This window comes from Netta rufina (genome assembly GCF_964035555.1).
Source record: "Netta rufina genome assembly, chromosome: 16".
NCBI classification, from domain to species: Eukaryota; Metazoa; Chordata; class Aves; order Anseriformes; family Anatidae; genus Netta; species Netta rufina.
In genome coordinates this window covers 8,599,920-8,619,627 of record NC_140140.1, presented here as the reverse complement: position 1 = coordinate 8,619,627, position 19,708 = coordinate 8,599,920, and the positions used below count along the sequence as shown (strand labels likewise).

Below are 19,708 nucleotides of genomic sequence, written 5' to 3'. Positions count from 1 at the left end.
GGAAGGGCAAGGGATAGATGTCTCTTACAATGAGTAACTTCATTGTGAGGAAAAATGCTCACAAAGTGAGTTACCAGCTTTCTACCCCTATGTTCCTGCAGGTGGTTTTTCATTGTAGGCCTGGAAAAACTGAGTATCGTTACAAACTGATAAATCTAGGTCAAGAAAAAATAACTTGCTTCAAGTAGTATTGTTTTGTTCTGTAGCTTCTTTCTCTATTTGTTTCTAATTTTCACTCGATAGTCACTAGAAGCTTTGATTTTTGTAGTCTTTTTTCTTGACTGACTACTTGTTCTAACTGTTCTGAGATCTGTGAGCTTAGATAAACGTAGAACTATGTTCCCAGAATTCCCAAAGGAAATCAACAGAAGAGCCAGATAGTAACTTTCCAGTTCTTCTAGTATCACTAGCAATGTTGACATCATGTACTTGACTTGTATTAAAAAATGTCTTTCACTGCCTTGGTTCCCCCAGAGGACAGTTGTTTCAGAAGAAGCAGTGGACATTGCAAAGAGCATTAGGATACCTAGCATACAGATGCCTAAATGAGAATAAAATGCAAGAGATCAGTTTTTGTTTAAGCTGTTTAGAGATTCCGTAACTGTTTTTTTTTGTTGTTGTTGTTGTTTTATTCACCACTTCACCACGATGTTCTTTACAAACCTTGTTGAATGAAAATACTTTTTTCAGTTAAATGTTTAGGGTCACCTACAGTCTGTGCTTGCTGGTCATGGAAGGGTTTCCATGATGGTACAACCAGACAGGGTCGTGGTAAAGAAACGGTGTTTGCAGTGATGCATTAAAAGAAGAAATGCTAGAATAGTCCACTGATGCTGTCTTGGTTCCTCTACAGTATAAGATTTTCCTCCAGATTACTTCTTGAGGTTTTTAACCTATTTCTGTATGAAAACCACAATTTTACTAATAGGACTGTGACATCAGTCACTTATACTTGTTTGTTACATCTGTAGCAAACCTCAGTCATCAAACAAGTACATTAAGCACTTTGAATAATGTCTAAAAAGGAAGGGGAAAAAAAAAAAAGGCAGATATGGACTATTTGTTGAAGACTGTCGTTCAGAGAAAAGGTCTGTCTTGATCTGAAACCGATGCACGTTTTCCAGAATCAGAATGGCGGTGTTACCTTGAGGTTCTCCTGAAGTTGTATACCAGAAGATCCTACATACTGTTCTAGATAAAGCTGGCAGAACTGAAACAGTCTTACTATGTTACTTGATAGTATCACAGGTGGTAGGATGCAGGGTAGCCCTTCTGTTGAGGTCCAAAATGCAAAAGACCCACTGGAGTCTTAAGCTTTTAGTTGCACCAAAAGAGAAAGAGCTTTTTGGGTCCAAAGACAGGTGGAAGAACTAGTTCTCGAAGCACAGAATTCTAAATCAGGCATTCAGTATTGCTTTTTATATCAATTTTCCACATAATGGCACAGTAATCCTTTTTTTTTTTTTTTTCTATTTTTTAACTCCTCTTTTGACTCAGTCTTCAGGTGGTTCCAGTCCCTTGGTAACTGATGTGTTAAAGGGCTGAACTGCATGGCTATGTTAACTTGAAGTGCTTGAAGCTGATGCAGTGAGAATAGTTTATTAAACAAAAGGTAGTTTAAAAGTCACTCCGTAATGTAAGGGGAGGATGTGTCAGACTTCACATTCTGGATGTTTGTAGAAGAGTGGCTGCAATTGTTTCCATCTGGAATTCAAAGAGCTAGGAAGGGTAGCAAGTGGTAAAGACATAATTTGCAGTTGAAAGATACTTTGAGTCTGTCTAAATACTAAAATCTGTTAAAAAAGAGATACACTGAAGAGTTTAGCATTGGTTAAAACTTCTTTGACTATGCTGTAGTTAATTTGTGCTAGACCTTGTTTTCATTCTGTCTTTTTCTGTCATGTCATAACAAGTCCTGTTCTCCTGTATCTTGAATATTTGCAATGGTAAGTTCCTCAGCTCAGCAGAAATTTTCTCTAGTAATGGGTCTGTCCCTCTTGTTCACTTGAATTATGTTTTTTCCTGAACATAGCTCCCACTGGTGCTCCTGAGAGCATTTCAAGATGATAAGCAATTTTTTCCCCTAGTATTATTTTCTTTCACCACCTATGGCTAACAAGCTCAGAAAACCAAGTAGAGAAAAATCCCTTTGCTTGAAGCAATGCAAACTTAGAAGTGAGGTCCGTTTTCTTTTATAGCTATGAACCTGTGTTCTTTGAAGCACTTGATTTTAAATGAACAATATAAAATGTTGTTGCCTCTTCAGGCCTGCAGTTCTGGTTGCTTCCTAAAATGTGCTTATGATTATTATTTAAATCCATCAGTCTGTATTATGTTTTAGCTCCTTCCCATTTCAGGATATGATTCGACTGAGTAGACTGACCTGCTGGTTCCTATAGATTTCGCAAACTTCAGAAGTCTTTGTAGTTGTTTTATGCCCTAATTTTGAGGTTGTAAGGTGCACATATCAGAAGTGCACTTGAGATTAAGTTCTTCCTTCCTGGGGCTCCGGAGGCTATTAAAAGTAAAACAGTGCTTCAGTTCTTAAAAGCACAATATCGTGTACACTTCTCAAGTTCTGTGAAGTCACTTACCTGCTGTTCCTCTGCTTACCTTGCAAATATTCCTTGTTTTTTTCTCAGAGCTTTCCCCACCCCTTCAGATTTTTGGATGAAGATTTGAGAGTACTTCATTCAGACCTTTCTCAACGTGTATGCACTAGTTAGGAAACTTGTCTTAGTTTTTGTTCGTGCTTTGAGCAGTGGCTGGTATCCAGAGCAGTGGATAGCACTGCATGAAGTTGTTCTAAACTCTCTGCCTTTGCATCTCCAAAATGTGACTGTGAAATGGAAGCTGAAGTACAGTTTCTAATTTAGTAATGATATTTTGCTCTTTTATAGCTCACCTTTTCTTATATTTGGCCACTGAATTACTCTGGGAATAATACCTGCCTATGGACTAGACCTTTATGCTAGGTACTGCATAAATACAGAGCAAAAGAGAGTTCCAGACACTTCCTATTCAGTTCTTTTGCTTATTTTACAGTTATTTTGTGTCTGGAATACTCAGACCTTTGGGGGAATAAATGCACTAAAGATGAGTGATACCTTATTAAATCAGTCATTTTTTATAATTTCTTATAACTAGGTTAGTAATCCATTTTATTAGGTACCTGAGGATACTACCTGGATGATCTCAGTAGGGAGGTTGTTGGTCTTGTGTAATTCAGCTTACGAACAAGGGCTTCCCAATGTATTTGTATTTGTGGGACCCAAGTCTAGAAATAGGACGCAAAAGGGCAGACACAAACTGAATTCTTACGTCTGTTGGATCATGAACTTGGAAATAACTGCTTGACTTAGAGGCAGATCCCATTATTCCTGTTACTGCATGATGATAAATACTCAGGTTACTCTGTAGAATCATATTTGCTGAACATACATGGGATCATCTTGGCTTATTTTCCTGTGAAGGTGTGTACAGATGTGCATTCCCTTACGAAGACAAATTCTGTAATGTAGTAAATATGTATCTAGGACTTTCTGTGCACGAATGAATAGGATGGAGTAGAACCAGGCAGGAATATAACAAAAATTAGTTACGCCTTAGTAACCACGAAACAGAATACATGGAAATACAGGGTACCCAGCTAACTGGAATGCTGTGCTGAAATTACTGTTGGATGAGCAATATCAGCTCAGGATAAATTAATTCCTCCTTCATTTAAAAAAAAAAATGCCGCTGAGCTTCCCTTGAGCTCTTTGAGATCTCTGAAGATTGAATCTGTAGTATGAGGTAAGCAGTGCTTCTTTAACCATCAGGAACTGGTAGATGTGTAAAACTGGATCTATTTGTGTCCCTTGGAAAGACTTGTGCCTTTTATTTGTCTTCCCTGAAGTGCAGGGTATTGGAGACTGTTCTCTTTTGGCATTCCAGTAGAAAAACAGAGAAACGGCGTTGAAGTCAGTTATTTTACAGAAGGATCAGTTGTGAGGACTTGTGAATCGTAATTATGGGCATCCTTCCCTGTTGAGCATGACAGATGCAGTGCAATAGCTCAAGTACCAGTTAAAGCACCCACTGCTGCTTGGGGTTAAGTAATTCTTTGGATCTGAGCTTTGGAGCAGTAAGAAGTTTTGACAGTGAAGTAGATGTGTTCCAAGTGTCCTGTCTTAAACATCAACTTTTGGTCAGGTGAAAGATACCTTTTTTCAAGAATAGCATTTGTGCCTAAACAGTGATTTGGGAGACTTAATCCCAACTGTTCTAAAGTCTACATTCAGGGATATGCCAGTAGCGTGTTGTGTATACTGCAGCTACAACTTGAGGTACTGGTTTGAAAAGAAATGAATGGAGGTGCTGAAAGCTCTTTTTGTAGTCACAAACCATAACGATATCAGGCTGTATCTGGCTCTCCACTAATTATGATTAAATGGTCAAGAAACTTCTTAAATTAAATGAACTATATTAACTTAAGGATGAGGTTGCTTCTTTAAGATTAGGTAAGCTGTACTCAGATATCAGGCAGAATTTGCAAAGTAAGGCTGTTCTTCAGTTTTCAGATGGAAAGATCTAATTATATCCTGTATAATGTGATAGAAAGATTTTGATAATTTCTTGTCTTTAAGACTTGGCTGTGAGGCAGGCGGAAGGCAGAGGCAAGAAGATAGTGCAGATATAATTGAGATTGTTTCTAGGCAGTCCTAAATAATTTGCTTTCTTTATCACCTGGGTTTATATATATCATGGTATGTTTGACACGTGCAGATGTATTGGGCACAGTCATTAAGAGAAAACAGTTGTTTGTTTTGTGGAAAAGTTGTTAGTGGCACTCTTTATTGACATAAGAGGCTGCTGCTTAATAAACATTATTTTGAGAAATGTAGCTGACTTTCAAATTTAAAAGTTATTGCCTAAAGACAAACTCTACTGACTCTTGCTTAGTCTCAAGTTTTAAAAAAAATATATCTATGAGAAAAATGAGCAGATTTCTTAATGTTTGCATTAATCTTTCTACAGTAGGCATTAAGAACTGGAGATATCCTGGAATAAAATTACTAGGACATTATTTCCTTGGATTTGGTATTTTGGAAATGTTCGTTCAAGTCCTGAACGTACCTGACTATGTTGTTTCCTATATTTTTTGACGAAAAAGTTCAGCATTCAGGTATTTACAAAGAAGGTACTGAAGGCATACTGAAACAGAACAGTCACAGCAATGCACATTGGGTTGCCTTTAGAGAAAAATTAATGGAGCCGTGATTAATTTCTTGGCTACATTCATAGTTCTCTACTCTTGCTCTGTGAACTGCAGCAAGAAGAGCTTTTAATAAATGGATGTTACTGAGTTTAAAAAATAATAAATGGTTATGCTGTGCTTTGGAAGTGAACCTGTGCTAACTTTATTGTAATTCAATGTTCAGAGCCATGTTTCCCAACTCTGTTTTGGGAGGAAAGTGAATAGAGTATTTAATACCGTTTTCTTTCCATCAAAGAAGGGATGTATGTTTAAGGATAATACATCCAGTCTGTGCACTGTCCTTTCAGATATGGTGGTGTCATAATGGCATGCCTAGCCATACCTTGTTAATACGTGTTATTCCTGGCTTGCTATTAATGTAGCTCTGGCATCACAAAAGTCAGATTTCTTCTTCAGACATGAAAGAAGTGACAGTGGGCTTAGTACTGGAAGGTATTTACAATGTGACTGGCCTAGGAAAAGAAACTGCAGGTTGGAGTTGCAAGTATTACAAATTCGTGTTTGCAAGGTGAATATCCATTGCTATTCTCAAATGCTTTTTCGCCATTTATGCATTTATTCTTTGTCATAAATGGTATTATTTTCATTTTACATCATCCAAAAGCAAGCTAAGTGTAGTACCAGTAAGAGGATAGAGCCTCTGCCCAGAGGTGCTTACGCAGTAAAACTGATACCACAGCATGGGCAAGGATGGGTAGAAAAGCAGAACAGGACTTTACACGTTCTGTAATTATTTGTCAAAGCCTAATACTCAGTACAGAGGTAGAAAATTTTATGTATGCTAAGCAATTTTCTTTAAAAAAAAAAAAAAAAAAAGCTTCAGTTTGTGCCTGTAAAAATGGCTCTTAATGAGAGAGAACAAAGAAGAAAGAGACATTCAGAATTTGCTCAGAAAATCTGGTAACAGAGCCATGAGCTTGAATGCAGATTTGGATAAAACAACTGGTTTGCCTGAGTCAGCTTTCAAAATAACAAGCAGTTGGAAACTCAGATTCAAACCTCATTTCCTAGTCCCTTGTGAGGACTGAAAAACTCCCTAGCCAGGAGTGAGTAGCATTCTGAAAGGATGACAGGAATCAGTCTAATTATTTAAATGATCCCATTATTCACCCTTGTAGCAGAATGTCTGAGGCCTCGATATTTTTATAATTGCATATGAAATACTTGATTATAAAGGAGTACAGCTGAGAATGGATACGGCGTAGAAAACACCAGTTCATGATTTTCCATACTGTGTCTTTAGAGGCAGTAACTGGGCTGGGAGCAGCGCGTAGTTTATAGTTTACTGCCATGACCCATTTAATCCTTACTTTTTTGAGATGCCAAGGGTACCTGTAGTAGTGCTCTCCGTAGCTTGGTTAGGGTTGGTAAATGGATTATCAGACTCTGCCTATGAAGTGTTTCACGTACATGATAATTCTTCATATTTGTAAAGTAGTTTGAGTTTCCCTCAAATGGAAAGTGGTAGATAACATACAGAAAGCAGCTACTTTTCATGTGAACTTTAATCTATTTTTTTCTAATTCTAGTCTTTTTAATTGAGACTAGAGAGGAGTGCAAGCTGAAACACCTTTGCAATCACAGAAATTAGTGTGCTTGCATTTAGAGTTGTTGAGGTCAACAAAACAAGCTGTGGTTGTACTGAATTCTTTTAACAAATCTCACTTGGAGGAAGTTAATACAGAACATCGAAATATTTGTTTCCTGGCCCATGGTGTTTTTGTTTGTTCCTTTTTTTTTTTTTTTTAATTACGCACTTGGAGGACTTTGTGTGACAGTGCGTGTTGAAGAGTTCTGTCTGATCAGACATTTGGTTATTGTAGTCACAACCCATAGCCATTGTACTCTGAGAAAATTTCTTAGGAAGTTCCTTGTAACTTAGAGATTGCCCGTCACCTCATGGCAATATAGGAGATTTTTTTCTAACTAAAATGTTCAATGGTTATAAATTTCTACTGATCCTGAATTCTAGGTTTCTGCTTGAAAGTGGTAAAAAAAAAAAAAAAAAAGGGAAAAAAAAAAAAGAAAAAAGAAAACATTCAAGCTTTTTTGAAAGCTCATTTTTAGTTCATGTACGTAGTCTTTGGCCCATATAGTGGATTATGGAGTTGATAAGAATCAATTTATTGTTCCATCAACCAACATCTGAACTGTCTCACAGAAATATTAATGATAAAAATGCAGCTTTGTCCTCTGGGGTGACGTTATTTTTGCAGCAGGCATTGGAGCACTAAAGCCCAGTGAACGAGGTAACCCTGACACTTCCTTGCTGTTTAAGAAGCTTCCTCCCTTTTTCTTTGAGGAAAGCCCTGCCTCCTTCTTTATTGCTGGCTCCACACCTCACCCCCTACCCACCTTCCAGAAGAACTGTAAGCGTACAGTGCCACTGTAAGGGTAGCAATGTGCAGACTGAGAACTCCCATAGGTGCAAAATAGGGCTAGTTGTTAGCACTGGGAAGAAATCTTAACGCTAATGGTTGGAGCTGGGAGTCCGCGTATCTTAAAAATTTAGACTTTCTTTTAGTTGGACAGCCTCAGGCAATAACAGACAGTAACAGCAGTTTAATTGGAATTAGCTATCTGTATAAGGAGAACTAAAAGGGAGAGTTATCTCGTAGGCTGAAAATACCTGGTTACATTCTGGAAGGTGCTAAGCCATCTCTTCTTTTTTTTTTTTTTTTTCCAGTGACTTCTATCTCTGAAGAGCTCTAACCAAGCTTTCAGGTCCCGTTCTGTTAAGAGCAGTGTACAGTGAGCAGCTTGTCAACCGGCCATTCAGACATTTAAAGCTATAAATACAGGAAATGGAGGAAACTTATATTTTTGCCTACCTCAGTTTTCCTCAATTCAAGGCATTCTTAACTAACAGTCCTGCTTTAGCAGTCTAAAGGTTTTCCCATCTAAGGTTGCTCACAGAATATTTTGTTGTGGTATTCATGGGTTCCTAAAATAAAAAGCTATGAAAGCTCTGACTTATTTCACAGGCCAATGTAGAGTACTAAGAATTCATGTGTGACTGCAGTTGAATGCAAGAAGCATCTTGCTCACTGAAGAGGTACTCCTACATTCATTACAAGACTGACACAAATCTTAAAGCTCAACTTAGCAGATTTCAAATCAGTTAGAATATATACGCCTAAAACATAAATTGTGGTTTAAGTACCTCAGCATAGGAGGTAGATTTCATCTAAACGCAAACACTTTACAGAAAGTTATTTCCAGATGCAGTTGATTACTCCTATAATAGTTGTTACATCTGTTTTCTTTTTTTTTTTTTTTTTTTTTTACATGCTTTTTAAGTTTGTGAGTATCTAGCTTTATGGCCAGCCTCATTTAAGAACAAACCAGACAAACTGTGGTAGTTTCCTCAGTTAATGGTACAGCTCTGATACTGAATTATGGGTAAAATGAGAGAAAATAATTAAAAGTGCAACTCTTCATCAAACAAAACACATTTGACTTAAACCTTTTCTCTTACTTTCTTTTTCAATAGAAACTATGTTCCAACTTCCTGTCAACAACCTTGGCAGTTTAAGAAAGGCCCGGAAAACTGTGAAAAAAATACTTAGTGACATTGGTTTGGAATACTGTAAGGAACATATAGAAGTAAGTATGATACCTCCCTCCCAAGTGCTTTAGAGTTAGAATGTTCAAACATCAGTGGGACTGTGAGGTCTTTGTGTGACTTTTTTGGTTTTGGGCCTGTTTCATGAAATACTGATTTTTTACTGTAAATTTTGAAGGGTGTTCCTAGAATCCCCTGTATCAGAATCCCATACCTTAGTCCTGTGTTTTCATCAGCTTCTGAGAATGGTTCTAGGATTCCTTTTGAGCCATGTTGGTCAGGCATTGCTACCTCTGCACTACCTTTTTAAAACCTGTACAAAATGGGATTTAATTAATAACTTGAGCTAAAATGTACTTGTAAACACTTAGAAAGTTTAGCAGAGACAAGATACAATTCAGGCTATATATGATTGACCTGGTATATCCTGTAGATAGGTTGTCCTTCGTTTTCCTTGGATTCCTAAAAATTATATTTACTAACTGAACACTTAGGAATAAAGCAAGAACTAGATGTGGTAGAGGATGATGTTGTTGGACAGAAGATGGTTCTGAGATTTTCATGGAATGCTTGTTGGTGCTGAACCATAGGTAATCAATTTAAAGAATCACGTATGTACATATCTTAGTTTCTAGAAGGGAAAGGTATTTGTGCTGCTCTGCTGGACAAACTGTAACTGTTCTTTCAAAAAGGCAGCTCTCTCCTGAGCATGACCTTCAGAGTATGGACAATTCATACAGTTGTTTAGAGTACCCAAGGAACTGTGACTTGTTTGCTTGTCTTTTCTATTAGTATCTCTTTAAAGAGCATTCAAGTGAGATCCTTTAAGAGAAAGAAATACCTGACCTTCCTCTTTGGGAAATTCTGGTGGAGCAAATACGGTTTTTAAGGGTATAATTGTGATATATTGAATATATAATGAATATAATGAATATATTGAATGAAATATTGATAATTGGGACAATGTTACTTTTAAGCATTAATTTCAGTGGAAATAATATTTTAAGATCCTTATGTGCTGCTGACATTTATATGCCAAAGATGAAATGTATTTAATTAGATATTTTTTTCAAACAGGAATTGGGCTACTAAAACATCATACATGTAGTCAAACTTTTATCTGAATTCCTGTGTAAAATAAATTTAAATAACAAAACCAACAAAAAAAATCACAAAGTTTGTGTTACAGGACCTATAAGATCTTAAACGCGTAGCATTAACCAGCTATTACTATTTCAGTGACTGCTTTTGAAAATAGGGTGGGTATGTAATGACAGCCTTGGGCTAATTAGGAGAATGTGTAAAGAAAAAAAAAATAGTTCATGTGTTTTATATTATTGAGACTATTTACAGCTATTTACCTCCAAATAATGCATTTAAATATACAGATTTCCTTGAATCAATGTTCTCTACTATTTGCCAGCAGCACTTGAGAGAGGATCGCATGGATGCTTGCAAGAGTTGCTTAAGGGAGCAGTTGGTCTTGGGTTTTGATTATCTGTGCTCTCTTCCCATCTTCCCCTTCTCTAGGATTTTAAGCAGTTTGAACCTAATGACTTCTATTTGAAAAACACTACATGGGAAGATGTAGGATTGTGGGACCCATCGCTTACAAAAAATCAGGTTGGTAATGGTTTATCTTGACAAATCCAGTTCTAAAGATGGTTAAAGGGTATTCTGCAATTATGCCAAGAGCTTTCCCTGCAGTTTTACCCATTGCTCAGTTGCCTTCACTTTAACAGATAGCAAAACCCCTTTTTTTCTTTTCATTTTTTTAGAAGCAGTGATCTCAGTCTTTTAGTACATATTGATAGCCGAATATTGAAGAAAGCATTGGTGACAAAATCTTATCCTTTGACAACTGCATGCTAATAGGCCATCTGTTCAAGCTTAGTACAAATTCACCTTCCTTCCAGTCAGAAGATCAACTATTTTGTATTTTGTGTTTAATTTTGTTACCTTTTCTTAAATATGTTTTAATCATTTCAGAAAAACTTTAAATGAACCTATCTAACAGCCTCTCTCTCCACTATTGTTGTAGCTGTTTGCCACATCTGAGGATTCTCATAATCTGACTGAGGTTTGGTTTAGACATATGCAGTTCTACACAGTGAATTAAATGACACTAGAAGTCTTCCTTTTTAGATACTTGAGTCAGTAATAAAGGAGATCTGAATTGACCTGGAAGTAGGAGGGAATGATACTATTACAGTTATTTATTTGATTTTCCTGGTTTAACACATAGTGTATTAAGGTATAGATTGCAATAGGCTCTATGAATGGTGCAATATAGAGTAATGTCAGCATTTACAGAACGGTGAGAAGGTGAGAAATCTCTCTATAAAATAAGCCCTTTCTTAAGCATCTGAAAGACTGGGTATTGTTTGTTACAGGAAATGGGAAACCATATTATGATGGATTTCTAGTGGTGGTGTTGGTCTAAAAATAGCCCTTTATTACTGTGTTCCATAAAATACACTGATGTTGTGCTTTTTTCTACTTAATTCCAGAATAAGAACCTTAATATAAAAGGAGACAGTGTTTTAGTTTTTGTATCGCGTCTCCAGCCTACCAGATGTGAGGCTTCAGAAGGTGGACAGAAGCATATATTCCTACTTATACAAAGGAAGCCTACAGCTCTAGCTACTTTAAATCATCTGTGTGTAACATGTTTGACACACATGACGAATGTTTGTAACTATGTGAATTTCATATCTTAACTCATCTGAAATGTCAGATTGCTTGTGGCTATCTCTGAGGCCAGTGCAGTTTTAGTTCCTGTTACAACAGATGACAAGAACTGCATCAGCAACGTGTTAAATATAACAGATTGAGGGAGCAGGGAAAGTAGGCAAGTATGGAACTTTCAAATATCCCTTTTTTTTCCTTCCCCCCATCCGAGATTGTTTTAGAGTTCAGGATTGTGCTTTGATCAGAAGGAAAAGGTATGGTTGCTTTAAGGGCTTGTGTGGCCTTAGTATGTAACTCAGCTTAACTCTGTTTGCACACCAAAAATAAGTTTTGAAGAGTGTGTTTCATCTTACAGTTTGTAATAGATTAGGAGACTGAACTAGCTAATGTTTTGTATTTGTCTTACACCTACGAATGTTTAGCAAATTTTGATGGGAAGTAACTCAGGTCTTGATACTGTCTCATTGGACTCCAACAACCATGCTTTCTTTTGCCCCCCAAAAAATGAGATTATGGTGAACTTGTCCATGCTCAGCTGCAGGGAATGCAGCTTCTGGTGGCTGGAGGAGAAAGATGTTTATGATCTAGCCTTACATGCTAGGTTTACGGTTAAACTCTTGAAGACCTTTTATACTGGCGCTTAGCACCTCATGTATGTTCAGATGATGAACTTGGCCTAATCTGTAGGCCCAAAATTGCAGGGAATAAATCTAAATGTTTGAGGTGGTTGCAGTAGGTTGTGAAACTATAGTTGTTTAGAGAAATTCACAGAATTTCCGTTTTTAAAAACTGCTTTTCCATATTCAGTTTCTGCTTTGTTGTTTGTTTTAAGGACTATCGGACAAAGCCCTTTTGCTGCAGTGCATGTCCATTTTCCTCGAAGTTCTTTTCAGCATACAAAAGCCACTTCCGGAATGTTCATAGTGAAGACTTTGAAAATCGGATTCTCCTTAATTGTCCTTACTGTACTTTCAATGCGGACAAAAAGACTTTGGAAACGCACATTAAAATATTTCATGCTCCAAATGCCAATACACCAAGTGGAGGCATCAGCACTTTTAAAGATAAAAACAAACATGATAGCCTTAAACCTAAGCAGGCTGACAGTGTAGAACAAGCTGTTTATTACTGTAAGAAGTGCACTTACCGAGATCCTCTGTATGAAATAGTTAGAAAGCACATTTACAGGGAACATTTTCAGCATGTAGCTGCTCCTTACGTAGCAAAGGGAGGTGAGAAGTCGCTCAATGGTGCAGTTCCATTAAGTTCCAGTACCCGGGAGGAGGGTAGTATTCACTGCAAACGATGCCTTTTTATGCCGAAATCATACGAAGCTTTAGTACAGCATGTTATCGAAGACCACGAACGTATAGGATATCAGGTAACTGCAATGATAGGTCACACTAACGTAGTGGTTCCAAGATCGAAACCTTTGATGCTAATAGCTCCAAAACCACAGGATAAAAAGCCTATGGGACTCCCTCAGAGGATGGGTCCCCTTTCCCCTGGAAGTGTTCGATCTCTTTCATCCCAACAGATGATGAACAGACTCACTATACCAAAGCCTACGTTAAATTCCGCAGGAGTGAATATGATGTCAAACGTTCACCTACAGCAAAACAACTACGGAGTCAAATCAGTACCGCCAAGCTATGTTGGTCAGCCAGGGGGGAGGCTAAACTTAAGTGGTAATGCACCAGTTTCTCTTTCACAGCAGTCTCAAACAATGAAACAGTTTTCAAGTGGCAATGGAAGGCCTTACACGCTTGGAGGGGAACAGAGGTCACAGGCCTCAGCAAGATACTCTCTTCAGTCTGCCAATTCGTCCTCTCTTTCATCAGCCCAGTTGAAACAAACATCATTATCTCAGTCACAGGCAGCTTCAAGAGTATTAGGTCAGTCTGGCTCAAAATCTCCCGTAGCTGCTACAGGTCCTTCTGCTGTCAATACATCATCCACACAAAAGTGGAAAATCTGTACAATCTGTAATGAGCTGTTTCCTGAAAATGTGTATAGTGTCCACTTTGAAAAGGAGCACAAGGCTGAAAAGGTGCCTGCAGTAGCTAACTATATAATGAAAATACACAATTTCACTAGCAAATGTCTATACTGTAATCGCTATTTACCCACTGATACATTGCTTAACCATATGCTAATACACGGTCTGTCTTGTCCGTATTGCCGGTCAACCTTCAATGATGTTGAAAAGATGGCTGCTCATATGCGAATGGTTCATGTTGATGAAGAAATGGGACCTAAGACTGATTCCACTCTAACATTTGATTTGACGCTGCAGCAGGGCAGTCACACGAACATCCATCTACTTGTAACCACCTACAACTTGAGAGATGCTCCTGCTGAATCTGTAGCTTACCATGCTCAGAATACTCCCCCCGTTCCTCCCAAACCACAGCCAAAAATGCAGGAGAAGTCTGATGTACCTGTAAAAAGTTCCCCACAAGCAGCAGTTCCCTACAAAAAAGACGTAGGGAAAACTCTGTGCCCTCTGTGCTTTTCAATCCTAAAAGGACCCATCTCTGATGCACTTGCACATCATTTACGAGAGAGGCATCAAGTTATTCAGACAGTTCATCCAGTTGAGAAAAAGCTAACCTACAAATGCATTCATTGCCTTGGTGTATATACCAGTAACATGACTGCCTCAACTATAACGCTGCACCTTGTTCACTGCAGAGGTGTTGGGAAGACTCAGAACGGCCAGGACAAAGGTACTTCGTCATCTCGGCTAGGCCAGTCTCCAGCTGTAGCACCTGTAAAACGTACTTACGAACACATGGAGTTCTCCCTGATGAAAAGAAGGAAAATGGATGATGATGACTCCCCCTCTGCCTTTGAGGAGAAGCCTGAAGAACCTGTAGTTCTAGCATTGGACCCCAAGGGTCATGAAGATGATTCCTACGAAGCCAGGAAAACATTTCTCACAAAGTATTTTAATAAGCAACCATATCCCACTAGGAGAGAGATTGAAAAGCTGGCTGCCAGTTTGTGGCTCTGGAAGTCTGATATCGCGTCTCACTTTAGCAACAAAAGGAAGAAATGTGTTAGAGATTGTGAAAAATATAAACCTGGTGTGTTGCTTGGTTTCAACATGAAAGAACTAAACAAAGTTAAGCACGAAATGGATTTTGATGCTGAATGGCTGTTTGAAAACCACGATGAAAAGAATTCCAGAGTCAATGTTAGTAAGACTGTTGACAAAAAAATAAACATAGAAAAAGACAATGAAAGTTCCTCAGACAGCTATGAGAATATAGAAGAGGAATACAATGAAAGCGGTAGTCCATTTGGTCCACATATTTCTGACATTGGTGGGAAAGCCTCTTCTGATAGCACAGTGGAGAACCCAGATGACAGCATATCCAAGGAAATCATTGAAGAAAATACTTTACAGTCTCCAGAGAAGTCTGATCAAAAACAAGAGGAAAGCTCTAAATATGAAGAGATTTCTGCTGATGAGCCAACAAAACTGGTGGGTGATGTTTCAGATAGTGAAGGTGATCAGGATGAGCAAGATGATGCTGTTGAATGGAAAGATGGAGCTTCGCAGTCTGAAAGTGGGCCTGGTTCTCAGCAGGTTTCAGATTTTGAAGATAATACATCAGAAGTAAAACCAGAAGTGTGGACAGATGAATCCTCCCAAAGTGAAGATGCTGGTAGCAGTAAACCGACTGTTGAGACAAAAGAGGGTGGATCTGAAAGTGATGAAGAACAGTCAAAGTGGAAGAATCGTTCCTATGGAAAAGTAGAAGAGTTTTGGTCTAAGGACCAGTCGCAATGGAAAAATGCATCAGAGATTGAGGAGAGCTTGTCAAATCAGCAGATGGAATGGCAGAATAGCACAATTGACAGTGAGGACGGAGATCAGTTTGACAGCGTGACTGACGGGGTAGCAGAACCAATTCACAGCAGCTTAACCGGTGTGGAGCTGAGTAGCCAGCAAGCATAAGCTGCTTGATGCAGAAGTGTCAGTAATACCTGCTCTACAACTGTCTAAACACTTTCATTTCAGTATGACTGCTAAGCTTAAATTCTAACTGGTACTGCCTTTCAAGTGCTAGGTCATGGTGAGTGGTGTTCGAGGCCGCTGTTACTCCAGTGGTTCTGTAAGGATGCTGTTGGCTAATCTCGCTTGAGAATACCTGCTGGGACGAGCACAGTAACTTAATGTGAAAACAGATAAGCCGGTGGCTCCAGAATGCACACAGAGAAAAGCAGAGGTTTGTTTTATCTGCATTTTCAACATTTATTTCACTCTTGTACATGTTCAGTTGTATGTCTTTTTAAACATTACCCTTTTTCACATGGTAGTGTAGGGCCAACGTACAAACTACCAGTTCAACGTGTATAGTAGACTATGGGGAAATTGATTTTTTTCATGTATCATTCTGAATAGTTGAAATGTATATTTGTACAGTCTTTTAGACCTATTCAAGTGAAGCTTATGAAATTGTTCTTGTGTACCCATCATAGATTTGTTTCTCTTTTTTAGTGTTGCCCTGCTGTGTAATAAATGCTGTATCTAGTTTACCTAGCAAAAGCTTGAAACTGCTATAGTATGACTTTTGACAAACTTAGTTTTTGCACATAACCTTGTACAATCTCAAAAACAGAGGCCAGCAACATAAAATATATCTGGACTCTATTGTATTATAGAATTTTCTTGTTCTGAATATCCTTGACATTACAACTGATGATAAACGTATTTCAGAGCCATTTTCTGAAATCTTTTAAGCTAAAAAAGAAAAATCACATGCAAGAAACAAGTTTGCAGCTACTAATTTTGACACCTTTTAGATCTGTATAAAAGTGTATTGTGTTGAAGCAGCACACTGAAACAAAAGTGCTGTGTTTTGGATATTTAGTTTTATCTTTAGTTAACACCAACAAGGTGTTGTATTCATTTATACCATCTAATATATGACACACTGTTGTAGTATGTATAATTTTGTGATCTTTATTTCCCTTTGTATTCTTCATTTAAGCATCTAAATAAATTGCTGTATTGTGCTTAATGTAAATATTTGCTTTATTACATGCAAGTGCCACATGCCTGTTTGGTAAATCCCACAGTGCTACTTTTTTTTTTTTTTTCCCCTTGTCCAAAAAGTGCTCCACAGCTCTGCAGGAGCATGTATGTATAGTATTTTCTTACTGGATAGACTGATGTCTTCAAGGACACTGAAAAAATCCTACAAAACTAACTTTGTCTGAATTTGTCTTTAGCATTCTAGAACACTACTTTATAAATAAAGTTATAGTGGTTGTAGTTCTGCATCCTTGAGAAACAGTCTATGAACTACTTGCATTTTTCATCCCTTTATATACTAATGAAGATCCTTTCACATATTAAAAAGTTACCTGGAACTGTGTCTCCCTCTGAAGCACTGTGCATTCAGGGTAGGGGATAGGGAAGGTATTTGAATACTTATCATTTAAACACAAAGGAGCATGCCTTGCAAGCTACAGCTTTTTTTTTTTTTTTTTTAAAGAAAAAGTAATTTGAATACTTAAACTGATTTTTATGTTTAAGATTTATTATTGGTTTGGTCATTTTGGCATTCTGGCAAGTGTGCAATACAAGACAGCTACATACCCAAAACTTCACTGAGATAATCAGTTACAGAAGGGATTTAATTGTGTTGAGAACAAAGCTATTGTTAAGTACAGCAATGAGCCTGATTTAGGCATATGTCTAATAAAATAACAAAATACTTTCTTAACAAGAATTAAATTTACTTGTGAAATTGTCATGAATGTGCTAAAGGAGGAAGTAGTTTTGTTCAGCATTTTAAGTAGCAAAACTGTTTCACAGAGATCTTTAGAAATGTATACATTTCTATAGCAATTTTGGGTAAGTATAAACTGTACTTTCCACTACTATAACAAACAAGCTACTATATAAGCCAAATCCAAAAATATTTTTATCTTCTCCTGTTCTGCAACTAACTTGTGCTGCTGACATTCTTTGGAAAGAGTATTCCTTTTTTGTTGTTTGTGTCTGAAAACAGTTACCTTTAGCTGAAGATGATTTAGCTTTGCTTATGGATCTTTTTTACCCTTTCACAGAAGGCTTCCGTTCTGCTTTTTTAACTGAGAGGTAGAGATGTTGGACTGGGTCCTACCGATACGCTCGTGTTAAGGTAACTTTTAGGAACAATACAGGAAAAATGTTTTTGATGTTTACATCAGTAGATGAGCTCTTAGGGCCTCTCTGTCTTAAAAGGAAAACTAGAGCCTCAAAACAAGAGCCTCAACTCTCATTTTGTTATCAGGCTTTATAATCTCTTGCATGGAAAATACCTTTACAGTAAGGTCAAATGAGACTTAACTACTCCTTATAGATACCAGGTGGTGTTTCTTTTCCAGCAACACCAACTATTTGGAGGCCCAGAAAAGGCTGTTCCCTGACAAGAATACTTGGTTGTGTTCCTGTTGCACAAGGGACTGTCTGAATACATGACATTTCAGAATTTGTTGAGTGTCGTTTCACCTAGGCTTTAAGAGGTTAATTTAAAAAACAAAAAAACAAAAACCAAAAACCACACAACTTAAAGGTTGCTGCACTACCATTTAAGAGTTTTTTTATCTGTTAAGTAAAAATCACTTTATGACTTTGCATCATATTTGTCTCAGTATCCATCAAGGTTACTTCACATTGGTGAAGTTTACAGTTCGGGCCAAATTTCTAAAGTCTGAGCTCCTGGTTGTAGTCAGTGAATAGTGAGACTGAAATATGAAGTCATTAGAAGTGTTTTATTTGCCAGAAAATGCCATTAATAAGAAATACAATTTTATGTAGTGATTAAAGGTCTTGCATAAAAACGTTACTTACCAGAAATATTAAGGATAGGGTTGTTTCACTTTTAGCATAAGCCTTGAGTATTTCAAACAAGTTACTTTTAAAATCTGAGTATTTGTCTAGGCAAGAATTCCTTTCTAGATTTGAGGCAAACCACACATTTTGTTTTTGAGGAAGTCAAAAAGCAGAAGAGGAACAGCCCAATAAAACTAGAGAAACCTTAAATCCAGTTTGTGTAATCTTAGGTTATCGCACTATTATAGTTGTGTGAGGTGGAAGTTTAACCAAAGTTTATATACCTTACTAAAGTTTTTTAGCAGAACTCCAGAAACATGCCAGCTGTGCATGCAGAGTAGCCAGCTCAAGCTGACCCATTAAGTCTGCTGGCTTTGGCCAGCACAATATAGCAGGAAGATCATTAACTTAAGAATATGCTACGTAATTTGCATCAGACAGTTTACCTGAATTGAAGCAAAGTTAACTTTGGCTTCATCCTAAACATGTTACCTGAAATCTGAAGGTTTAACTGTGTGAGGAGGCAGGAGGACATCACCATACACTTTGTTTCTAGACACAAGACAGCTTTGCACAACAAAAAAAGTGTGGCCTGGTAATTTGACTTTTGACAAATGCCTGAGACAGGTGAGGACAGCCTGAGATGGTTAGGGGTAGCTGCATTTTTATATGACACAATCTATTTCTATGGGTTTGTAATAGCAGTAATTTTGGACCATCATTTACTGCACTGACCTGCAGCTGACACATACTGCTTCAACAAGGACACTTTTCCCATTTCTTTACTATACTCTGCTTCCATCCCTTCCCCCTCCCTCCTTGAAGCATGGTTACAGAACACGAGCTTTCATCCAACCTAAACAGTTATTTTCCAGCAGGAACAGAGAGACAGCTTTTGCTAAGCTAGTTTTCTATCAGCAGCACCATACACTAATGTCACACTTGATCTCAGCATTTTCCTTCAGGTACTGTGAATTAGCACTTCATATACACTAGCATTTGTACTCAGGTCAAAATCTTTTACATGATGTTCCAGAAATACCTGCATTGAAGTTGTACTTCACAAGCTCTTAATCTTACTGAACAAGTGACATTTAACACTGCCATCCTCTGTCCAGCTGAAACGTTTCTGCAACAACTTGCCAATTAATGCTTGACCCTTCAGCAAGACAGAAACCTGAATATTTACCCAGTATTTTCATGCTAACTTTCTATCATTATCACCAAAGAATTAGTAATTTTAAATACCTGCTAATACAGTAATCCATTTTGTAGTATGTATATTACAAACACTACTAAGGTAAAATAAGTTTATTTCAATTTTTCATCAGAACCAAAAAAAAATGTCAGGAGCATG

General features: G+C 37.6%; 1 protein-coding gene across 3 annotated transcripts in view; it reads left to right on the top strand.

The window, feature by feature from the left end:
• Positions 1-16,637, top strand: part of ADNP (activity dependent neuroprotector homeobox) — a 31,296-nt gene extending 14,659 nt beyond the window's left edge. For all 3 annotated transcript variants that reach the window (XM_084296624.1, XM_084296623.1, XM_084296622.1), the window contains 3 exons: positions 8,754-8,866; positions 10,356-10,448; positions 12,349-16,637. In XM_084296624.1, the coding sequence (XP_084152750.1) occupies positions 8,754-8,866; positions 10,356-10,448; positions 12,349-15,483 (3,341 nt within the window). In that variant the 3' untranslated portion in view covers positions 15,484-16,637. The remainder of the gene's footprint in view (positions 1-8,753; positions 8,867-10,355; positions 10,449-12,348) is intronic.
• The last annotated feature ends 3,071 nt before the right edge of the window (positions 16,638-19,708 follow it).